Source organism: Oncorhynchus gorbuscha, linkage group LG01 (assembly GCF_021184085.1).
Source record: "Oncorhynchus gorbuscha isolate QuinsamMale2020 ecotype Even-year linkage group LG01, OgorEven_v1.0, whole genome shotgun sequence".
In the NCBI taxonomy this organism is placed as follows: Eukaryota; Metazoa; Chordata; class Actinopteri; order Salmoniformes; family Salmonidae; genus Oncorhynchus; species Oncorhynchus gorbuscha.
In genome coordinates, this window is record NC_060173.1 from 62,596,510 (window position 1) to 62,622,449 (window position 25,940).

A 25,940-nucleotide genomic window follows, 5' to 3' on the forward strand; every position below is an offset into this window, starting at 1 on the left:
TAGTCATTTACAACATTAACAATGTCTATACTGTATTTCTGATCAATTTGATGTTATTTTAAATGGACAATTTTTAAAATTCTCTTTCAAAAACAAGGACATTTCTAAGTGACCCCACATTTTTCAAAGGTAGTGTATATTCAATGTATGTAATGGATATATGAGTAGAAAATGCTTGAGGAAACATTTGTTCTTAAAGTCTCCAAAGAAGGATGGCCATCTATTTATTTTTATTTTTTATTTTTACCTTTATTTAACTAGGCAAGTCAGTTAAGAACAAATTCTTATTTTCAATGACGGCCTAGGAACAGTGGGTTAACTGCCTGTTCAGCAACCTTCCGGTTACTAGTCCAACGCTCTAACCACTAGGCTACCCTGCCGCCCCATGATTTCTTACCGTGTAAGCAAGGGTTCCACTAAACAGATTTTTCCAACCATCTGGTCAAGTCAGACTAGTTACACAATCAAGGAGCAGAAGAAAGAAGTATGCATTGTTAGAGAATATTAGTGTACTGTATTTGAATAGGACCAGTGTTTGCATATGGATGCTAGCTGTAAGTCAAATTAACAGGCTCATGCGACCTCAACTAGGGCCTTGCTCATTAGGGCATGCAACAGAAAATGTTTTGATTAATCCCTGTTTGTCTGTTTTCTTCTGTTTGGTGCCTAATGAACACAACCCAGTGAGGTGACATCTAAGTGACGTTTGCCCTCCCACCACTCCTGTTCCTGTATTGCATCGTATAACTAGCAGGATATTGGATCCTACTGAAAGCTTCTATCACAGGCCTGTAAACACAGAGCCCATTAGCTGCCCATGAATAACACCGTTGACAGCTGAACTTCCTGCCTGACGCACTGTCAGGTGTGCTGATAATGAACCTCTCCACCGGGTCGATGGTGTTCGGCAATAATGCAAACAAGCACCTTATGCAAATACGTCCGTTGTGATTGCAGATGTCATACTGCATTATGCAAATGAGTGAGAGAGAACACCCGCTCGCTGATACACTAGGTTAAGCCGAGGCAAATGTTAAAACACACAAAAAATCAGAGAAGCCTGGGTGAATGGGAGCTGGTTATCTGCGTACGTAGGTGGCTTGCAGGGAATCTAAGGAACAGAGAACTACAAATAATTTGTATTTTTTGTTTGGAGATGGATATTAATTTGTCAGTACAAGGACAGCTGTGGAATTTTTCTGTGTCCACTCCTCTCTCCAGACCTGGGATGAAAGACTTTGAAAATCTCATCAAATACTTTGAGCCTGCTTGGAGTGTCAGATGGCCGATGTTTGCAGTTTTCGTTTATTAAAATCCTTACGAGTCGATTGACCCACCCATGCGTCAATTTAATTAACATATTAACAAAATCCCCATTATAAATTCAAGATAGAGATATCTGTTTTTTTGCATTGGTTGCGTCCCAATCCACCACCTCCGCCTATGTCCGCATCATGCATTTGCGGTGGAAAGTGGTTAGCGTGTTGGACTAGTACCCGAGAGGTCGCAAGTTCAAAGCCCTGAGCTGACAAGGTACAAATCTGTCGTTCTGCCCCTGAACAAGGCAGTTAATCCACTGTTCCTAGGCCGTCATTGAAAATAAGAATTTCTTCTTAACTGACTTGCCTAGTAAGAGGTAAAAATAACTGAAATAAAAACGTTTCTCAAACATCAAATTTCAAAGGTTAGGTGTTAACTACGAATGTTTAAGGTAAGGGATAGGCTTAAACCAAAAATATCAAAAACACTGTTCTATTGTTGGATTCAAATATGCAACCTTTGGAATCAGAGGCAGATGCATACACCCATCCACAACAACCAAAACTGAAACCTATTTGAAGGCAACAGTGCTCACGGTTGCCCCTAGTGGCTGGATTCCACATCTCCCGATGTCCTCAGACATGAAGGTGGACATTTGCCCCAATCTGAGGTCCTGAGTGCTCTGGAGCAGGATCTAATCAAGGATCTCTCTGTACTTTGCTCTGTTCATCTTTACCTCGATCCTGACTAGTCTCCCAGTGCCTGCCGCTAAAAAGCATCCCCACAGCATGATGTTGTCACCGTAGGGATGGTGCCTGGTTTACTCTAGACGTGACACTTGGCATTCAGGACAAAGAATTTAATATTGGTTTCATCAGACCAGAGAATCTTGTTTCTCACAGTGTGAGAGTCCTTAGAGGCATTTGGGCAAACTCCAAGCTGGCTGTCATGTGCCTTTTACTGAGGAGTGGCCTCCTTCTGGCAACTCTACCATAAAGGCCTTATTGGTGGAGTGCTGCAGAGATGGTTGTCCTTCTGGAAAGTTCTCCAATTTCCACAGAGGAACTCTGGACCTCTGTCAGAGTGACCGTTGGGTTCCTGACCAAGGCCTTTCTGCCCCGATTGCTCAGCTTGGCCAGGCAGCAAACTCTAAGAAGCATCTTGGTGTTTCCAAAATTCTTACTTTTAAGAATTATGGAGGCCACTGTGTTCTTGGGGACATTCAATGCTGCAGAAACATTTTGGTACCCTTCAGTAGATCTGTGCTTCGACACAATCCTGTCTCGGAGCTCTACGGACAATTCCTTCGACCTCATGGCTTGGTTTTTGGTCCGGCATGCACTGTTAACTGTGGGACCTTATATAGACAGGTGTGTGCCTTTACAAAATATGTCCAATAAAGTAAACCAAAAAGTGTTAAGTGATGCCTAGAAAGCCGGTAACTTAGACATCCGGAGCTGGTGAACGAAATGAGTAGCAGTACCGGGAGGATCCATGACAGGACCCATCTTTATCTCTACCAAGCATTTCCCTTAGATTTTGTTTTATAGGTAAGATAGAAAGGACCCTAAAGCAACTGCCAGGGTTGGCCACAAGAGCATTTGCTATATAATAGTAGAGTAGACATGGCTGAGATAATATGGTTGGAGTATAATTGTTTTGTATTTCTAGGGATTTTCAGTGAATGGACAAAGAGTTGACAGCTAGCTTCTTGTCTAACATTCTCCATTGTCTACTTGCCTTTTCTCAGAATGACCACACACACACACACACACACACACACACACACACACACACACACACACACACACACACACACACACACACACACACACACACACACACACACACACACACACACACACACACACACACACACACACACACACACACACACACACAGGTAGCCAGGCTGGCACACACACATGCAGTACAAGTCAAAAGTCTGGACAAACATACTCATTCAAGGGTTTTTCTTTATTTTTTATATTTTCTACATTGAACAATAATAGTGAAGACATCAAAACTACAAAATAACACATGTAATCATGTAGTAACCTAAAAAGTGTTAATCAAATAAAAATATATTTTATATTTGAGATTTTTCAAAGTAGCCACCCTTTGCCTTGATGACAGCTTTGCACACTCTTGGCATTCTCTCAACCAGCTTCATGAGGTAGTCACCTGGAATGCATTTCAATTAACAGGTGTGCCTTGTTAAAAGTTAATTTGTGAAATTTCTATCCTTCTTAATGCGTTTCAGCCAATCCGTTGTGTAGTGACAAGGTAGGGATGGTATACAGAAGCACTATTTGGTCAAAGACCAAGTTTATATTATTGCAAGAACATCTCAAAAAAGCTAAGACAAATGACAGTCCATCATTATGTTAAGACATGAAGGTCAGTCAGTACAGAAAAAGTCAAGAACTTTTAAAGTTTCTTCAAGTGCCGTCGCAAAAACCATCAAGCGGTATGATGAAACTGGCTCTCATGAGGACCGCCACAGGAAAGGAAGACCCAGAGTTACCTTTGCTGCAGAAGATAAGTTCATTAGAGTTACCAGCCTCAGAAATTGCAGCCCAAATAAATGCTTCAAAGATTTGAAGTAACGGACACATCTCAACATCAACTCTTCAGATGAGAAGGTGTGAATCAGGCCTTCATGGTCAAATTGCTGCAAAGAAACTACTACTAAAGGACACCAATTAGAAGAAGCGACTTGCTTGGGCCAAGAAACACGAGCAATGGGCATTGAACTGGTAGAAATCTGTCCTTTGGTCTGAAGTGTCCAAATTTGAGATTTTTGATTCCAACCTCTGTGGCTTTGTGAGATAGAGTAGGTGAACAGATGATCTCTGTTCCCACCGTGAAGAATGGATGAGGAGGTATGATTTTGTGGGGGTGCATTCCTGGTGACGCTGTCTGTGATTTATTCAGAATGCAATGCAAACTCAACCAGCATGGCTACCACAGCATTCTGCAGGGATACGCCATCCCATCTGGTTTACGCTTAGTGGGACAATCATTTGTTTTCCAACAGGACAATGAACCAACACACCTCCAGGCTGTGTAAGGGCTTTTTGACCAAGAAAGAGAGTGATGGAGTGCTACATGAGATGACCTCCACAATCACCTGATGTCAACCCAATTGAGATGGTTTGGGATGAGTGGGACCGCAGAGTGAAGGAAAATAAGCAAACAAGCGCTCAGAATATGTTCTGCCTGTTCAGGGGCAGAATGACAGACTTGTACCTTGTCAGCTCGGGGGTTTGAACTTGCAACCTTCTCCTTCGAGACTGTTGGAAAAGCATTCCAGGTGAAACTGGTTGAGAGAATGCCAAGAGTGTGCAAAGCGATCATCAAGGCAAAGGATGGGTATTTTGAAAAATCAAGAATCTAAAATATATTTTGATTTGTTTTTTTGGGCTAGACGTGCCGCTAGCAACGTCCGGTGAAATTGCAGTGCACGAAATTCAAAATACAAGAATCATAACATGAAACATTCATGAATAAACAAGTGTCATACATCATTTAAAAGTTTAACTTCTTGTTAATCCAACCACTTTGTCAAATTTCAAAAAGGCTTTACGGCGAAAGCATACCATGCGATTATCTGAGGACAGCGCCCCGCATACAAAACATTAAAAACATTTTCCAAACCAGCAGAGGCATCACAAAAGTCAGAAATAGCATTAAAAAAATAAAAAAATAACCATATTCCTCTGTTTGCAATCCCAAGGGTCTCAGCTACATAACAAATGTTTGTTTTGTTCCATAAAGTCCTTCATATCCCACAAAAGTCAGTTTAGTTGGCGCGCTTGATTCAGTAATCCACCTGTTCCACTCGTTCAAAATGCATACAAAGGAATCCCAAAAGTTACCAATAAACTTCGTCCAAACAAGTCTAACAACGTTTCTAATCAATCCTCAGGTACCATAATATGTAAATAAACAATCAAATTGAAGACGGAGAATAGTGTGTTCAATACCAAAGATGAATAACGAAGTGCGCGCCTTTGTCCATGCGAGCCACAACTCTACAGTCAAAATGCGAGCCACCATGAAAAACTACAAATTCTAGCTACTTTTTCCAAAATCAAGCCTGAAACACTTTCTATAGACTGTTGACATCTAGTGGAAGCCATAGGAACTGCAATCTGGGAGGATTTCCTTAGATTTTCCCATAGATGGGTGGTCACCTCAAAAATGGATTCTCCTCGGGTTTTTGCCTGCCATATCAGTTCTGTTATACTCAGACATTTTTTTAAACAGTTTTAGAAACTTCAGAGTGTTTTCTAGCCAATGCTACAAATTATATGCATATCCTAGCATATCCGAATACTGCCCCCTATCCCTAAGAAGTTAAAACTTCTTATGGCTAGGGGTTCTGCTAGCGGCACCCCTCGACAACATTCCTCTGAAAAGGCAGCGCGCGAAATTCAAAAATATTTTTTAGAAATATATAACTTTCACACATTAACAAGTGCAATACACCAAATTAAAGATACACTTCTTGTTAACTAGATCATTACCACCAACCCTGGACTGTCTTATCTCACTACACACATCTGGTTCCCATTCCCCAATTAGTATGTGTATACATGTGCCCTCTATTCCCCATTGTCCTTGTCGTTTATTGTCCCATGTCCGTTGCCGCTTTGATGGTGCACTAGCAAGATGCAAGGGATTCCTTCTGCAATGCGACCTGTACCTCGCTCGCAACACGAGGCTGTCTCCGGGAGAGACCGGGTCGCCAATGTCATCTCTGCACTGACCGGACGGGCCCTGGATTGGGGTGCTGCAGTCTGGGAAATGGGCGGACCAGAGGTCGAGACCTGCGAGTGCTTCATCCTCCTCTTCCGCTCTGCGTTTGATCATCCGGTGGAGGGTCGAAAGAGGGGTGAGCCTGTACTCTGACTACACCAGGGATCTAGGACCGCCAAGGCAGCAGCTACTCTTCCTGGGGTCCAGCAAAATTATTGCAGTTTATACAATTTAAAAAAAACTACAATACATTCAGACTGTGTGCCCTAAGGCCCATACTCCACCGCTGCCACATATAAACATAATCGTGTGTTGTATCGTGTGTGTGTATGCGCCTATGTTTGTGTTGCTTCACAGTCCCCGCTGTTCCATAAGGTGTATTTTTATCAGTTTATTTTATGAAATTTTACTGCTTGCATGAGTTACTTTTGGAATATAGTTCCATGTAGTTATAGCTCTATTTAGTACTGTGCACCTTCCATAGTCTGTTCTGGACTTGGGGACTGTGAAGAGACCTCTTGCGGAATGTCTTGTGGGGTATGCGTGGGTGTCCGAATTGTGCACCAGTAGTTCAAACAGACAGCTCGGTGCATTCAACATGTCAATACATCTCATAAATACCTTGCATGTCAATCCGTCACCAGCCTCCTTGAACTTCTGTTTTGTTTAGAAGATGCGTGCCCCTGCATTGATTCTCGAACACTGAATAAAGCCACCCTTAAGTTCAGCTATCCTTTACCCCGTATCCCCACCACCGTCAAATAAATGCACAGGGATCAGTACTTCACGAAACTAGACTTGTGGAGCGCCTACAATCTGGTGCACACTCGTGCAGGCAACGTCCTATTCCACGACCAAGGGGCATGACGAGTATCTCGTAATGCCTTTTGGCCTGACTAATCGTCCATCAGTCTTTCAGGCCTTTATAGCAAAGTGTTTCAGGACATGTTGGGACGGAGCATAGTGGTTTATGTAGATTACATTTTGGTTTCTTCTGCTGACCGCGCCCAGCATGTCTCATTAGTCAGCGCTGTGCTGGGAAGACTGTTGGAGCACGATCTATATGTTAAACAAGATTAAATGTTTGTTTTCTAGCAGTCTTTTTGGGCTACCTAATATCCACAGCGGGAGTGGAGATGACAGAGCAACGTATCAGCGTAGTCAGGTCATGGCCCATCCCCAACTGCGCGAAAGTAGTCCAGTGAATCCTGGAGTTCGCCAACTATTTCCGGAGGTTCATCCGGGGCTTCAGCACGGTGCTCACGACTCTAACATCCCTGCTGACAGAAGGTGGCTTCTTTGGATGGCGGATGTGGAGAGGGAGGGGGCATTCGAGACACTGAAGGTACGCTTCACCACTGCTCCCGTGCTCGCACATCCCGATCCATTCACTCCCCTTCATCGTCGAGGTGGATGCCTCCGAAGTAGGAGTCGAGGCAGTGCTGTTCTAGTGCACCATAATCCCTCCAGAACCCCTTCGCACTACCCTCTGTAGTGGCTTGCGGTCGGAGGCCAAACAGTTGCCATACCAGGCAGTGATGCAACCATTCATTCTCTCGATGGTGCAGTTGTAGAACCTTCTGAGGATCTGAGGAACCAAGACAAATATTTTCAGTCTCCAGAGGGGGAATAGGTTTTGTAGTGCCATCTTCAAGACTGACTTGGTGTGCTTGGACCATGTTAGTTTGTTGGTCAACCTGTTCCACTGCAGCCCCGTCGAATGGGGCGTGATTGGTCCTCTTTTTCCTGTTGTCCACAATCATGTCCTTTGACTTGATCACGTTGAGGGAAAGGTTGTTGTCCTGGCACCACAGGGCCAGGTCTCTGACCTCCTCCCTATAGTCTCGTCATTGTCGGTGATCAGGCCTACCACAATGATAGTGTTGGAGTCGTGCCTGGGCGTGCAGTCAAGAGTGAACAGAGAGTACTGTAGGGGGCTGAGCACGCACCCCTGAGGTGCCACTGTGTTGAGGGTCAGCGTGGCGGATGTGTTATTACCTACCCTTACCACCTGGTGGCGGCCCGTCAGGAAGTCCAGGATCCATTTGCAGAGGGAGGTGTTTAGACCCAGGGTCTTAAGCTTACTGATGAGCTTGAGGGCACTATGGTGTTAAACGCTGAGCTATAGTCAATGAATAGCATTCTCACATACAGTAGGTGTTCTTTTTGTCCAGGTGGGAAAGGGCTGTGTGGAGTGGAATAGAGATTGCATAATCTGTGGACATTTTGGGGCAGTATGCAAATTGGAGTGGGTCTAGGGTTTCTGGGATGATGGTATTGATGTGAGCCATGACCAGGCTTTCAAAGCACTTCATGACTACAGACGTGAGAGCTATGGGTGGGTAGTCATTTAGGTAGATTACCTTTGTGTTCTTGGGCACGGGCACTATGGTGGTCTGCTTGTTATTAAACATGTTGTTATTACAGACTCAGATTACAGAGGTTGAAAATGTCAGTGAAGACACTTGCCAGTTGGTCAGCGCATGCTCGCAGTACACGTCCTGGAAATCCGTCTGGCACTGCGGCCTTGTGTATTTTGACCTGTTTAAAAGGTCTTACTCACATCGGCTACGGAGAGCGTGATCACTGTTCTTCCGGAACAGCTGGTGGTCTCATGCATGTTTCAGTGTCATTTGCCTTGAAGCGAGCATAGAATGTAATTTAGCTTGTCTGGTACTCCCCAATGCCATGAGAGGAATTCCGGAACATATTGGATGTCTTTCTTCTCTGGGCTTGGTTACATACAGTGACATCCCTTCCTCTGATGATCCCCTCCTGTTAGTATCGGTTGCATTCAAAGTCGTAAATATCTGTGCTAGTAAAACAGACATGTAGCTTAGCATCGGCATCATCTGACCACTTTTTTTGTTGATTTAGTACCTGGTGCTACCTGCTTTCATTTTAGCTTGTTAGCAGGGAGCAGGAGGATAGAATTATGTTCAGATTTGCATATATGGAGGGTGAGGAAGAACTTTGTATGCGTCTCTGTGTGTGGAGTATAGGTGGTCCAGAGTTATTTTTCCTCTGGTTGCACATTTAACATGCTGATAGAAATTTGGTAAAATGGATTTAGCCTGTTCAGGATACCACGGTTTACTGCCCCTTCTGGAGGATTTGGGTACCCATATAAAACAGGATACATTTTTTTCAAAAGTTGCTAATATATTCATATTAAAAATATTATCGAATAGAAAACACTAACACTTCTAAAACCGTTTAAATTTTGTCTCTTTGTAAAGCAGAAGTGTCAGGGCATGCATTCTCCCAAAATCTCTCTTGTAATGGAAAAAGTTGCCCCTACTTTGACGTCATCTTTAACGCACTTCCCAAAAGGCTACCGCTCTGGGAACAGTTTCTATGTGTTCAGCGTGAAGGCTGCCTTCTATGGGGCTTGTCAGTGTGTGAATCGCGCGCTCACGAGACGTTGAGCGTGCCGAAAGGTCTCGGTCACGCCAAAAAAATAGTGCCCTGTATGCGCGCTATGCTCCCGCTCTCTTTTCTTCATGATCAATGACAAGACGTGTGTGTTTAGCTTCGTCCTCAAAATTGCTGTACACCTTTATAACATGTTAAAGCTTAATTATGAACATAGTTTGACAAGTTTACTCGACATATGATATATATTTTCGACGTTTTGGTGCGCACCCACTTCAATTTCGCCTACATTTTTACCAAAATCAGGCTATTTTGAGAACCGAAAGACGCAGACTTGAAAACTGAACGCTAATTTGGTGAGTATAATCCCTTACAGGCCTTCTGATGGAAGAACAGCAAAGGTAAGGGAATATTTATGTGTTAATTTTGGGTTTCTGTCGACTCCAAGATAGAGGAGTCATTATGCTAATGTGGGAGCGCCGACTCCCTATTATAGCCTAGTAAACGCAAAATGTAATGTTATAAATAAAAGTAACACAGCGTTTGCATTTAGAAGAAGTGTATCTCCCTATACATATGTAAAACATGCATATTTAGTCAAAGTTTATGATGTGTATTCCTTGTTAGCTGACGTTATCTGCCGGAGCTATTTAATTTCTCCGGACATTTTAGTAGCATTTTTTGAACGACGCATCATTGTAAACAGAGATTTATGGATATATATAGCATATTATTGAAAAAAAATGAATGTACTGTGTAACATGTTATATTACTGTCATCTGATGAAGATTTCGAAAGGTTAGTGAAATGATTTTTCTTTTAATCGTGCGTTTGTTTATTGCATATTTTTTCCTACTTGGCTATGCTAATGAGCTATGTCTGCGGTGGTGGTTTGACACAAATATGTGCTATGTTTTCGCCGTAAAACATTTTAGAAATCTGACTTGCTGGCTAGATAAACAACTTGTTTATCTTTCATTTGAGCTATTTTACTTGTTAATGTGTGGAGGTTAAATATTTTTAGGAATATTTTTGCGCATTGTGAGTTATGGTAATGAGCTTGAGCTGTAGTCACGCTACCCGCACAGGAATATAACTCCCTAACAAGTTAAGTTTCCCTGCTTTAAAGTCCCCATCTACTAGGAGTGCCACCTCTGGTTGAGCGTTTTCTTTTTTGCTTATGGCGGAATACAGCTCATTCAATGCTGTGTTGGTACCAGCCCCTGACTGTGGTGGTGTATAAACAGCTGCAAAGAATACAGATGAAAACTCTCTCGGTTAAGTAGTATGGTCTATAGCTTATCATGAGATACTCTACCTCAGGCGATTAATAGCTCGAGACTTCCTTAGATATCGTGCGCCAGCTGTTATTTACAAAAATACATAGTCCACTGCCCCTTTTTTTACCAGACGCCGCTGTTCTATCCTGCCGGTACATCGTATTACCAATCAGCTGTATGTTGATATTGTTGTCGTTCAGCCACAACTCCATAAAGCATAAGATGTTACAGTTTTTAATGTCCCGTTGGTAATTTATTCTTCCGCGCAACACGATTTTATTTTCCAAGGATTACGTTTGCTAGCAGAATGGAGGGAAGTGGGGGTTTATTCGACCGCCTACGAATTCTCAGAAGGCAGCACCCTCTTCGGATCCTCTTCACGCAGATCACAGGGATCAGGGACTGTTTCCGAGGAAGCGGTATATCCTTCACGTCGGGCTCGTTAGTCGTAAAAGGAAAAACATTTATTTTACCTTTATTTGCATGCGGGAGTGTAATCATCGCCTGCACTAATTAGCATAACGCAACAGACATAAATATCCCTAGAAAATATTCCTAATCATGAAAATCACAAATGAAATATATTGAGACACAGCTTAGCCTTTTTTTAATCACCCTGTCATCTCAGATTTTCAAAATATGCTTTACAGCCAAAGCTAGACAAGCATTTGTGTAAGTTTATCGATAGCCTAGCATAGCATTTTGTCCAGCTAGCAGCAGGTTACTTGGTCACGGAAATCAGAAAAGCAATCAAATTAAATCGTTTACCTTTGATGAGCTTCAGATGTTTTCACTCACGAGACTCCCAGTTAGATAACAAATGGTCCTTTTTTCCAAAAATATTATTTTTGTAGGCGAAATAGCTCCGTTTGTTCTTCACTTTTGGCTGAGAAATCGCCCGGAAATTGCAGTCACGAAAACGGCAAAAAATATTCAAAAATAGCTCCATAGTATTGACAGAAACATGGCAAATGTTGTTTATAATCAATCCTCAAGGTGTTTTTCTAATATCTATTCGATAATATATCCATCGGGACAATTCGTTTTTCAGTAGGACCGATTTGAGTAATGGCTACCTCTGTATTTTACGCGAGAGTCACCCTGGAAGCCATCAAGTGACCACTTGCGCAATCTAGCCGCTTACGTCTATTCTTCAACATAAATGCGTAAAACTACGTCACAATGCTGTAAACACCCTGGGGAATACGTAGAAAGCGTTATCTGGTTGATTGCTCATTCACAGCTCAATAGGTACTCATTGGAACGCAGCGTTTTCAAAACCTGGGGCACTTCCGGATTGGATTTTTCTCAGGCTTTCGCCTGCAACATCAGTTCTGTTATACTCACAGACAATATCTTTACAGTTTTGGAAACGTTAGAGTGTTTTCTATCCTAAGCTGTCAATTATATGCATATTCTAGCATCTTGTCCTGACAAAATATCCCGTTTAAAACGGGAACGTTTTTTTTCCAAAAATGAAAATACTGCCCCTAGAGTCGCAAGATGTTTTAACTAGGCAAGTAAGTTAAGAACTAATTCTTATTTTCAATGACTGCCTAGGAACAGTGGGTTAACTGCCTGTTCAGGGGCAGAACGACAGATTTGTACATTGTCAGCTCAGGGATTTGCAACCTTTCGGTTACTAGTCCATCGCTCTAACCACTAGGCTACCCTGTCACCACAGATTCTGCTAGTCCGTGGTGAATAATCGCAGTCCTGATATCCAGAAGGTTTTTCAGTCATAAGAAATGGTAGAGGCAACATTATGTAAGGGCTTGACGTAATTTCCGGTCACAACTTGTTTATGTGCTGCTGGCGGTTTATTGCTAACCTTACTTTTCTACCTGCCAACATCACGGTTTTTACTTTTTAATTACATTTACATTTTTTTTCCCTCGCTCTACTTCTTTCATTCAACTTTTTCACCCCGGAAGCTTTATCTGGATGTGGTTCATCAGGACCTCCACCTGCTGAAGATAAGTAGTAACATTAAAACCTGTTAAGGCTAGGCATAATACTGCCCCCTTTGGATGAATTGCGTGCCCATAGTAAGCTGAAAAAAAATCTGTCCAAAATTGCTAATATATGCATATAATAATTACTATTGGATAGAAAACACTCTAAAGCTTCTAAAACCGTTTGAATTATGTCTGTAAATATAGCAGAACTCACAGGGCAGGCAATCTCCCAAACTAGTTTTGGAATCCTGAAACTTGGGATCTGGAGACACTTTCTATGTCTTCCACTAGATGTCCTCATTCAGTAGAGCATTTAATTGTGCAAATCCCGCGAGCTTTGACCCTTTGGGCGGCAAAAGAGTGGGTGTCGCGAGAAAATACATGTGTGTTAGGGCGCGAATTGGACACAGACCTTCCTCTGTTCCAGCTTGCCTGAGAAGAAGTACGATTGTTCTGTTGAATTGAGAATTGTTTTGTACGTTTATAACATCCTAAAGCTTGATTCTGCACTTAGTTTGACCAGTTTAGTCGACATATAATATGTAATTTTGAAGTTTTGATGCGCAACTGTTCGGGACCAGAAGTCATTTTGGGTGCATTTCAGCTGAAAGTGGTAGCAGATGCTACTATAAGGACACACGAACTGAAACAAAATGATGTATTGGGTAAGTATGACTCCTTCCACTACATTCTGATCGAAGACCATCATAGGTAAGGGAATATTTATGTTGTAATTTTGTATTTCTGTTGACTCCAACATAGCGGAGAAATGTTGCTTACGTCTGAGCACCGTCTCAGATTATTGCATAGTGAACTAATTCTGTAACGTTAAAAATAAATGTGACACAGCGGTTGCATTAAGAAGCAGCGTATCTTTCTAACTATATGTAGAACATGTATATTTAGTCAAAGTTTATGATGTGTATTTCTGTTATCTGGCGGAGCTATCTTTAATTTCTCCGGATATTTTTGAGCATTTTCTGAACATGGCGTCAATGTAAACGGAGATTTATGGATATAAACTGCATATTATTGAAAAAAACATAAATGTACTGTGTAACATGTCCTATTACTGTCATCTGATGAAGATTTTCAAAAGGTTAGTGAATTATTTTTCTTTTAATCCTGCGTTTGTGATTGCATCTTTTGTTTGACAAAATGGCTGTATATCGTCTGTGTCTTTGTGGTGGTTTGACATAAACATGTGCTATGTTTCCGCCGTAAAACATTTTAGAAATCTGACATGCTGGGTAGATGAACAAGGTGTTTATCTCTCATTTGAGCTATTGGACTTGTTAATGTGTGGAGATTAAATATTTCTAGGAATATTTTTGCATTCTGTGCACGACCGTTTCAGTTGAGCGGTACCCCCTGGGGAACCTGTACCGTTAACATTATTTCTTCTAATTGCAGTCGCTGTACTCATAATATACAGGAGAACGGTTGCCTTATGGCAAGGATAGCTGTGTTGCAAGCCCAGCTTCAGATGCAATCAGATGCAAGGGTAATTTAAGTGTAGGAATGGATGAAACTGCGTCTGTGCCACAAATAAGTACAGATAGTAGTATAAATCCCCTCGCACAGTCCCCACAGCCGGACAATTTTCCCATGGCTTCTGGAAGGAAATGCTGTGGGAATGCTCAAACGGTTTTTACTCATCAGTTTGGAAACCCAAATTGGTCTACACGGACAAGTTCTGGCTTGGTTTAGATCTTATCTGTCGGAAAGATATCAGTTTGTCTCTGTGAATGGTTTGTCCTCTGACAAATCAACTGTACATTTCGGTGTTCCTCAAGGCTACGTTTTAGGACCACTATTGTTTTCACCATATATTTTACCTCTGTGATGTCAATCGGAAACATAATGCTAACTTTCACTGCTATGCGGGCGACACACCGCTATACTTTCTGATGAAACATGGTGAAGCCCCAAACTTGCCATCTCTGGAAGCCTGTGTTTAAGACATAAGTAAGTGGATGGTGGCAAACGTTCTACTTTTAAACTTAGACAAAACAGAGATGCTAGTTCTAGGTTCCAAGAAACAAAGAGATCTTCTGTTAAATCTGACAATTCATCTTGATGGTTGTATAGTTGTCTCAAATAAAACTGTGAAGGACCTCGGCATTACTCTGGACCCTAATCTCTCTTTTTACGAACATATCAAGACTGTTCCAAGGACAGCTTTTTTCTATATACGTAACATTGCAAAAATCAGAAACTTTCTGTCCAAAAATGATGCAGAAAAATTAATCCATGCTTTTGCCACTTCTAGGTGAGACTACTGCAATGCTCTACCTTCCGGCTACCCGGATAAAGCACTAAAGAAACTTCAGTTAGTGCTAAACACCACTAGAACCAAAAAATGTGATCATATTATCCCAGTGCTAGCCTCTCTACACTGTTTCCTGTTAAGGCTAGTGCTGATTTCAAGGTCTTACTGCTAACCTACAAAGCATTACATGAGCTTTTTCCTACCCATCTTTTTTTTTGGTCCTGCTGTATATACCTACATGTACGCTATGGTCACAAGATGCAGGCATCCTTACTGTCACTAGAATTTCTAAGCAAATGACTGGAGGCAGAGCTTTCTCCTATAGACCTCCATTTTTATGGAATGGTCTGCCTATCCATGTGAGAGATGCAGACTTGGTCTCAACCCTTAAGTCTCATTGAAGACTCATCTCCTTAGTAGGTCGTATGATTGAGTGCAGTCTGGCCCAGAAGTGTGAAGGTGAACGGAAAGGCACTGGAGCAACGAACCGCCCTTGCTGTCTCTGCCTGGCCGGTTCCCCTCTCTCCACTGCGATTCTCTGCCTCAAACCCTATTACAGGGGCTGAGTAACTGGCTTACTGGTGCTCTTCCATGCCGTCCCTAGGTGGGGTTCGTCACTTGAGTGGGTTAAGTCACTAATGTGATCTTCCTGTCCGGGTTGGCGCCCCCCTTGGGTTCGTGCCGTGGGGGAGATCTTCGTGGGCTATACTTGGCCTTGTTAGTAAGTTGGTAAGTTGGTGGTAAAATATATTCCTCTAGTGGTGTGGGCTGTGCTTTGACAAAGTGGCAAAGTGGGTGGGGTTATATCCTGGCTGTTTGGCCCTGTCTGGGGGTATCGTCGGACGGGGCTACAGTGTCTCCCGACCCCTCCTGTCTCAGCCTCCTGTAATTATGCTGCAATAGTTTGTGTCGGGGGGCTATGGTCAGTCTGTTATATCTGGAGTATTTCTCCTGTCTTATCCGGTGTCCTGTATGAATTTAAGTATGCTCTCTCTTATTCTCTCTCTCTCTTTCTTTCTCTCGGAGGACCTGAGCCCTTGGATAATGCCTCAGGACTACCTGGCCTAATGACTCATTGCTGTCCCCAGTCCACCTGGTCATGCTGCTGCTCCAGTTTCAATTGTTCTGTCTGTGGCTGACCTGTTCACCGGACGCGGTACATTTTCCCAGACCTGCTGTTTTCAACTCTCTAGTGACAGCACGAGCGGTAGAAATACTCTGAAAGATCGGCTATGAAAAGCCAACTGACATTTACTCCTGAGGTGCTGACCTGTTGCACCCTCTACAACCACTGTGATTATCTATGAACATTTGAACATCTTGACCATGTTCTGTTATAATCTCCACCCGGCACAGCCAGAAGAGGACTGGCCACCCGTCATAGCCTGGTTCCTCTCTAGGCTTCTTCCTAGGTTCCGGCCTTTCTATGGAGTTTTACCTGGCCACCGTGCTTCTACAACTGCATTGCTTGCTGTTTGGGGTTTTAGGCTGGGTTTCTGTACAGCACTTTGTGACATCAGATTATGTAAGAAGGGCTCTATAGATATTTTTTGATTGATTGATTGATGTACAAAATAAGTTTACAAAATAAGTTACAAACAACGCAAATGAACAAACAAAAAAACATAGGGGCATCTTACACGGGACCAACACATTACAGTATTGTAAAAACACAACTGCCTTATCTATTGGGATCACAAATACAAAGCCAAATGCAGTGCTATCTGGCCCGAAATCAACAATACACTATGGCAAATTATGTGACTATGATTAGGCACATTTATTGGGTTTATAAACGCGGATACTTTCGCGGCACAGTCGATGCCACGCAGGGCTACGGGCCAGAATGTTAAGGGTTCGCCGACACCCACACTCCCTGCTTGTTTCATTACATTACAATCAGAGCTAGCTGCAGACAATGATCAGCTAGGGGGATATCAGATTTTCAACATTTTTATACCATGTTTACAGTTATATAAAATATATGCAATGGATTTTCCACCAACAGGGTTCTGTGCCAACCACACAAATGATAAATAAAGTATACCGACTTTGGGCAATTCAATATCATGGCATGACAATCTCCGAATGTCATTCAACTTTTTGTTGTTTTGTAACAGATGTCTCTGTCCATTCATTAATTGGCCACTGCACAGTTTGGATTGATTGGTATAATTTGTCACAAAGATTAGTAGTGGTTTCTTTGCAGAATTTCAACCATGAAGGCCTGATTCACGCAGTGTCCTCTGAACAGTTGAGGTTGAGATGTGTCTGTTTCTTGAAATTTGTGAAACATTTATTTGGGTTGCAATCTGACGCTGGTAATTCTAATGAACTTATCCTCTGCAGCAGAGGTAACTCTGGATCTTCCTTTCCTGTGGCGGTGGTCCTCATGAGAGCGAGTTTCATCATAACGCTTAGTGGTTTTTGCAACTGCATTTGAAGAAACATTCAAAGTTTGACATTTTCCGATTTGACTGACCTTCATGTCTTAACAATGATGGACAGTAATTTATCTTTGTTTATTTGAGCTGTTCTTGCAATAATATGGACTTGGTTATCACTCCTACCTTGTCAAAACACAACTGATTGGCTCAAACGCATTAAGAAGGAAAGAAATTCCACAAATTAACGTTTAACAAGGAACACCTGTTAATTGAAATGCATTCCAGGTGAGTACCTCATGAAGCTGGTTGAGAAAATGCCAAGAGTGTGCAAATCTGTCATCAAGGCAAAGGTTGGCTACTTTGAAGAATCTAAAATGTTAAATATATTTTGATTTGTTTAACACTTTTTTGGCGATTCCATATGTGTTAGTTTTGATGTCTTCCCTATTATTCTACAATGTAGAAAATAATACCAATAAAGAACAACCCTTGAATGAGTAGGTGTGTGCAAACTTTTGACTGGTAATGTATGAGTGACTGTGTCCAATCAACCACAACCTGGGATTATATTGGGCACCTGCTGACCCCAAAAATATGTATTTTTTTATTTTCTTCTCAAGGACGTGTAGTGCTAAATTTAAAAAGTTTAAGGAAATACAGTGAAGAGCCACATTACTACAAGACAAAACCGCTCACTCAATCAAGCATGATGGTCTTATCTTAAAAGTAGTGGAATGGGATTATTGTGTGAAGAATCCAATATTTTAACTTCTATGCAGCACAAATCACAATATTGTGGGAGTTGCCCCAATTGAGTATAATATGTTTGTCATGTTCTGACCTTAGTTCCTTTATTATGTCTTTGTGTTAGTTTGGTCAGGGCGTGAGTTGGGGTGGGTAGTCTATGTTCTTTTTTCTATGTTGTGTTTATGTGTTTGGCCTGGTATGGTTCTCAATCAGAGGCAGGTGTCGTTCGTTGTCTCTGATTGAGAATCATACTTAGGTAGCCTGTTTTCCCCATTTTGGTTGTGGGCGTTTAATTTTCTGTTTAGTGTTTTTCTGCACCTTACAAGACTGTTTCGTTTTTTTTTATATGTTGTTTTGTATTTCAGTGTTCCATTATTAAAATCATGAACCCGTACCACGCTGCACTTTGGTCCACACCTTCTTCCACCTACGAAAGCCATTACAATGTTTGAGAAGGTTTGAGTCCTAAGCAACATACACATTGTTTGAACTACAATAGACCAGCATACACACGTAGCTACTATAGTATGTCAAAACTGTGTGCTGGAAAACCTTGGTAGAGCATGGGTGATGTAGGCACTGTGGTGCTCATGTGAATTTCCTTTCCGGCTTCAGACCAATGTCTACTTATCACTTAAAATGACATTTTTGTTTTCAATTGTTTTAGACTCCTGTGATGCTCTGTCCTTATACTCCTGTACTAACATTTTATTCGGTACTCACCCACAGCTGGTCTCCAGCAGACTGTCGCCAACCTGTAGAGAGGCCATGCCAAAGTCTGCTACCCTGATGTTGTTCTTCTCATCTAACAACAGGTTCTCTGGCTTCAAATCTCTGTGGCTGGGAGGGAGAGAGGGGACGAAGGACAGGAAGGGAGACAGAGTGAGAGAAAGCAAATGGTTAGCAAATGTACAATACATTGAGTATGAGCCAATGATGTTTTAGCTTTGGCATTAATCAAACATCCTATGGATTAGTGCACACACACACAGACATACACGAATGCTATCATTGAAGTTGTTTGTGGTGACAAGGGGCATCGTACAAAACAAAGTAATCAGTGATTGAATCGTCAATCAATCATCGAGTATCAATGCCAACGATGAATTTTCAAACCACCGCTTTACCCACGTGTATTCTGGCCCAACCCATCAGTTTCTGGACCAATCAGACGGCCGTGAATGTATTCACATTCAGTGAAGGTTCTGGGAGGTACTCAGATCCAGATACATTGTGAGCGTGGCTTTGCGTTGCGTTTGCCCGGAGCAAGGAGCCTGGAGTAGCCAAGCAAATTCAGTCCATGAGTACGAGAAACCAATGAAACCTTCCACTACTACTAAAGTAATCACCGGTTAGAAATGAGTGAACAGGCAAAAACCATGTCTAAACAGTGACTTGTTCAGCGAAGAGCTAGTGAGGGATGCACTTTTAAGCAATTTGAATTTAGTGCACACCGTAATAAAACATTTTGCCCCATAGCAAAATGTTTTGTAATGGAAACGAAAAACAAACATCACTTATTGGACAATTCAGCTAGGTACCTCCTGTTTTCAGCCCAAGTCGTTCCTACTGAATACTACAATCCTGGTGTGGGAGACGACCGAGCATACAGCTGCTGTGTCCCTCTTGCTCATCTCTGAACAGGCCTTAAGACAGACAGCGAGAGAGACTCCAATGCTTCCCACAGTTGTGTCAAGTTGGCTGGATGTCATGTGGGTGGTGGACCATACTTGATACACGCAGGAAAATGTTCAGTGTGCAAAATCCAGAAACGTTGCAGTTCTTGACACAAACCTGTGCGCATAGCACCTACTAGCATACCCCATTCAAAGGCACTTAAATCTTTTGTCTTGCCCTCTGAATTGCACACATACACAATGCATGTCTCAATTGTCTCAAGGCTCAGTGGTGGAAAAAGTGTCCTATTGTCATGCTTGAGTAAAAGTATAGATACATTTTAATAGAACGTTACTCAAGTAAAAGTGAAAGTTACCCAGTAAAATAGTACTTGAGTAAAAGTCTAAAAGTATTCGGTTTTAAATATACTTAAGTATCAAAAGTCAATGTAATTGCTAAAATATACTTAAGTATCAAAAGTATTAGTAAAAGTATAAATCATTTCAAATTCCTTATATTTAGCAAAGCAGACAACAACATTTTCTTGTTTTTAAAATGTATGGATGGCCAGGGGCATACTCCAACACTCCGATACTATTTACAAAAGATGCATTTGTGTTTAGTGAGCCTGCCAGACCATAGGCAGTAGGGATGACAACGTGTTGTCTTGATAAGTGTGAAAATTTCACAATTTTCCTGTCCTGCTAAGAATTCTAAATGTAAAGAATACTTTGGATTGTGAGGTAAAATGTATGGAGTAAAAAGGACAATATTTTATTTAGGAATGTAGTGAAGTAAAAGTTGTCAAAAATATAAATAGTAAAGTACAGTGCAGATACTCCAAAAAACGACTTAAGTAGTACTTTCAAGTATTGTTACTTAAGTACTTTACACCCCCCGCAAAGGCTTAAATTCCTTCTTTAACCTCTCTCCTACTCTTCATCTACACTGATTGACGTGGATTTAACACGTGATATTAATAAGGGATCTTAGCTTTCACCTGGATTCACCAGGTCAGTCTCTGTCATGGAAAGAGCAGGTGATCGAAATGTTTTGTATACTCCGTGTAAGTAGATATGAAGAGCAGCAGACGTTGAACCCCTTTACAACTGGGATTGAGTGGCCACAGTGTTGGATGATGTGATCTTGAGGTTAAAGAGACATTTTGATGTGAGAACTTTCAAAGGCAGTGAGCCGTTTCTTGATAATCCTTTTAGCATCTATTCCTGGTTAGCATTTTTCCCGACACGACATCATACTGTGCTGCTGTGAGGATGTCTGCCAAGCCACAGCTGAGAGCTGTCTGACTATATGTGTGTGGCACATGCACAAAACACACTCAAGCACAAACACAGGCCCATGCAAACGCAAGCACGCATGTGCACGCACACACACACTCTCTCTCTCTTTCTCTCCCTCTCTCTCTTTGTCTAGGCTGGTCTCGATACATTAAACAGATATGTATCTTTGCCGAGATCAGAGAGATGGTGAGAGATACTGCCACAGGACAGGATGTCAGGGTGTCATGGAAGCGCTTTAATCTTTCCCTGGGCTAATGATAGAGGGAGCAACAATGGCTGCCATGACTGCCTGACAAATCTCTTTGAAGAGTGGCTCATCAAAATGGACGTTTAACCTCCTATGACATAATTTCTGGCTGGGGTGAATCCTCGAGGGGATTCATTCTGCTGCCAGAACTTTTCCCAGCTAACACATTATCATTCCAAGAACAGTCAGGGAACCTTTTTTCTTCAACCAAAGGACAACTTTTAGGGAACATTACAGGAACGTTCTGTGTTAGCTAGATCATGCTTCATTCATAAAACCAGAGTTGTAGCACAGCTCATCTGTTTTTATTTATCTATTTGGTGTATTATGATAGTCGGATTATGATAGTCGGTTTTATATTGCATAGTTCAAATACTTTGTAATGGAAATAACATTGTAATACCCATACAGTTTAATATCTTATTTTCAGCAATTGAAGTCAAAGATTTGAGAGTGATTGGTTGTTTTGTTTACAGCAGATTATTATTGTAAGCTATATGTGTCAATAACAGCCTAGACTGAACATAATGTTAAATGTGTTTTAAAAGTAAGAATACCCTTCAATCTTTACTGCATCTGTACGGTGAGGGGAAAAAAAGTATTTGATCCCCTGCTGATTTTGTACGTTTGTCCGCTAACAAAGAAATGATCAGTCTATAATTTTAATGGTAGGTTTATTTGAATAGTGAGAGACAGAATAACAACAAAAAAAATCAGAAAAAAGCTTGTCAAAAATGTTATAAATTGATTTTCATTTTAATTAGGGAAATAAGTATTTGACCCCTCTGCAAAACATGACTTAGTACTCAGTCAGAGGTCAGATGTTTCTTGGTTTTGGCCACCAGGTTTGCACACATCTCAGGAGGGATTTTGTCCCACTCCTCTTTGCAGATTTTCTCCAAGTCATTAATGTTTCGAGGCTGACGTTTGGCAACTCGAACCTTCAGCTCCCTCCACATATTTATGGGATTAAGGTCTGGAGACTGGCTAGGCCACTCCAGGACCTTAATGTGCTTCTCCTTGAGCCACTCCTTTGTTGCCTTGGCTGTGTGTTTTGGATCATTGTCCTGCTGGAATATCCATCTACGACCCATTTTCAATGGCTGAGGGAAGGAGATTCTCACCCAAGATTTGACAGTACATGGCCCCGTCCATCGTCCGTTTGATGCGGTGAAGTTGTCCTGTCCCCTTAGCAGAAAAACACTCCCAAAACATAATGTTTCCACATCCATGTTTGACGGTGGGGATGGTGTTCTTGGGGTCATAGGCAGCATTCCTTCTCCTCCAAACACAGTGAGTTGAGTTGATACCAAAGAGCTCCATTTTGGTCTCATCTGACCACAATACTTTCACCTAGTTGTCCTCTGAATCATTCAGATGTTCATTGGCAAACTTCAGACGGGCATGTAAATGTGCTTTCTTGAGCAGGGGGACCTTGTGGGCTCTGCAGGATTTCAGTCCTTCACGGAGTAGTGTATTACCAATTGTTTTCTTGGTGACTATGGTCCCAGCTGCCTTGAGATCATTGACAAGATCCTCCCGTGTAGTTCTGGGCTGATTCCTCACTGTTCTCATGATCATTGCAACTCCACAAGGTGAGATCTTGCATGGAGCCCAGGCTGAGGGAGATTGACAGTTCTTTTGTGTCTCTTCCATTTGCGAATAATCGCACCAACTGTTGTCACCTTCTCACCAAGCTGCTTGGCGATGGTCTTGTAGCCCATTCCAGCCTTGTGTCGGTCTACAATCTTGTCCCTGACATCCTTGGAGAGCTCTTTGGTCTTGGCCATGGTGGAGAGTTTGGAATCTGATTGATTGATTGCTTCTGTGGACAGGTGTCTTTTATACAAGTAACAAACTGAGATTAGGAGCACTCCCTTTAAGAGTGTGCTACTAATCTCAGGTCATTACCTGTATAAAAGACAGCTGGGAGCCATAAACCTTTCTGATTGTGAGGGGGTCAAATACTTATTTGCCTCATTCAAATGAAAATCTATTTTTAACAGTGTTGACGTGTTTTTCTGGATTTTTTTATTATTATTCTGTCTCTCACTGTTCAAATAAACCTACCATTAAAATTATAGACTGATAATTTCTTTGTCAGTGGGCAAATGTACAAAATCAGCAGGGGATCAAATACTTTTTTCCCTCACTGTAAGTGATATACTACAAATCTAAATAGACTTTAGTACCCACCCTAATCAGACAAACAGAGACTAAACAACACTGTAAAAACCTGAATAGTCAACGTTGCCTGCATGAACACCCTCTATATCATGCTGTAAAATGGTATACCTACCTGTTTCCCCAACACAAACGATACACAGTACATGGCCCCGTCCATCGTCCCTTTGATGCGGTGAAGTTGTCCTCACAGAAGTCTAACATGAGCACACACACACACCATCTACATTGCAATAAAACAGGCCTAAAGACAGATCTATCCCAAGACTGGACAAATTGCATGTGGGCGTTGTATTATCAGTCAGGACACTGACATCCCATAATCGGTAATTAAAGTCTCCCTGACACATTAGAGCACCTCTACTACTATAATCTCCCTCACACAGCAAATTTTAGTGGGAATATGACGCAAGTATTAGGGATCTAAATCTCAAACCAAGTCTGCTCACCTCTGATCCTATGGGATCAGGTGTTCTACATTACATTTACATTTAAGTCATTTAGCAGACGCTCTTATCCAGAGCGACTTACAAATTGGTGCATTCACCTTATGACATCCAGTGGAACAGTCACTTTACAATAGTGCATCTAAATCTTAAAGGGGGGGGGGTACTTATCCTATCCTAGGTATTCCTTAAAGAGGTGGGGTTTCAGGTGTCTCCGGAAGGTGGTGATTGACTCCGCTGTCCTGGCGTCGTGAGGGTGTTTGTTCCACCATTGGGGGGCCAGAGCAGCGAACAGCTTTGACTGGGCTGACCGGGAGCTGTACTTCCTCAGTGGTAGGGAGGCAAGCAGGCCAGAGGTGGATGAACGCAGTGCCCTTGTTTGGGTGTAGGGCCTGATCAGAGCCTGGAGGTACTGAGGTGCCGTTCCCCTCACAGCTCCGTAGGCAAGCAGCATGGTCTTGTAGCGGATGCGAGCTTCAACTGGAAGCCAGTGGAGAGAACGGAGGAGCGGGGTGACGTGAGAGAACTTGGGAAGGTTGAACACCAGACGGGCTGCGGTGTTCTGGATGAGTTGAAGGGGTTTAATGGCACAGGCAGGGAGCCCAGCCAACAGCGAGTTGCAGTAATCCAGACGGGAGATGACAAGTGCCTGGATTAGGACCTGCGCCGCTTCCTGTGTGAGGCAGGGTCGTACTCTGCGGATGTTGTAGAGCATGAACCTACAGGAACGGGCCACCGCCTTGATGTTGGTTGAGAACGACAGGGTGTTGTCCAGGATCACACCAAGGTTCTTAGCGCTCTGGGAGGAGGACACAATGGAGTTGTCAACCGTGATGGCGAGATCATGGAACGGGCAGTCCTTCCCCGGGAGGAAGAGCAGCTCCGTCTTGCCGAGGTTCAGCTTGAGGTGGTGATCCGTCATCCACACTGATATGTCTGCCAGACATGCAGAGATGCGATTCGCCACCTGGTCATCAGAAGGGGGAAAGGAGAAGATTAGTTGTGTGTCGTCTGCATAGCAATGATAGGAGAGACCATGTGAGGTTATGACAGAGCCAAGTGACTTGGTGTATAGCGAGAATAGGAGAGGGCCTAGAACAGAGCCCTGGGGAACACCAGTGGTGAGAGCGCGTGGTGAGGAGACAGATTCTCGCCACGCCACCTGGTAGAAGCGACCTGTCAGGTAGGACGCAATCCAAGCGTGGGCCGCGCCGGAGATGCCCAACTCGGAGAGGGTGGAGAGGAGGATCTGATGGTTCACAGTATCGAAGGCAGCCGATAGATCTAGAAGGATGAGAGCAGAGGAGAGAGAGTTAGCTTTAGCAGTGCGGAGCGCCTCTGTGATACAGAGGAGAGCAGTCTCAGTTGAATGACTAGTCTTGAAACCTGACTGATTTGGATCAAGAAGGTCATTCAGAGAGAGATAGCGGGAGAGCTGGCCAAGGACGGCACGTTCAAGAGTTTTGGAGAGAAAAGAAAGAAGGGATACTGGTCTGTAAATTGTTGACATCGGAGGGATCGAGTGTAGGTTTTTTCAGAAGGGGTGCAACTCTCGCTCTCTTGAAGACGGAAGGGACGTAGCCAGCGGTCAGTGATGAGTTGATGAGCGAGGTGAGGTAAGGGAGAAGGTCTCCGGAAATGGTCTGGAGAAGAGGGGAGGGGATAGGGTCAAGCGGGCAGGTTGATGGGCGGCCGGCCGTCACAAGACGCGAGATTTCATCTGGAGAGAGAGGGGAGAAAGAGGTCAGAGCACAGGGTAGGGCAGTGTGAGCAGAACCAGCGGTGTCGTTTGACTTAGCAAACGAGGAATGTAAATGTTCTAGAAAGGCCGACAATGAATTCCCGGGTACTCCCAATTGGGACTCAAACCCAGGCCAAATGACTGTCAAACCAACCCTTAAAGCCACCCCGCCAAGAGATCCAAACCTCTTGATGAGTTTTCTAGGTTTTGCTAGGTTCACATGCCGCTGCAGCTTAGAGCAATGTTGATGGGAATGGAACTGAAATGGCAGCTGGGATGCTGCAAGTCTCTGATCCCATGTACCATCTCCTGCCGTTGTGCCCCTGAGCAAAGCACTTAACCCCCCACAATTACTCTCCAT

The 25,940-nt window shown here is 42.8% G+C and overlaps 1 protein-coding gene across 4 annotated transcripts in view; it reads right to left on the bottom strand.

Annotated features, from left to right (window-relative positions):
* brsk2a (BR serine/threonine kinase 2a) overlaps nt 1–25,940 on the bottom strand; it is a 545,611-nt gene that overhangs the window by 117,316 nt on the left and 402,355 nt on the right. For all 4 annotated transcript variants that reach the window (XM_046358089.1, XM_046358080.1, XM_046358106.1 and 1 more), the window contains exon 5: nt 18,767–18,883. In XM_046358089.1, the coding sequence (XP_046214045.1) occupies nt 18,767–18,883 (117 nt within the window). The remainder of the gene's footprint in view (nt 1–18,766; nt 18,884–25,940) is intronic.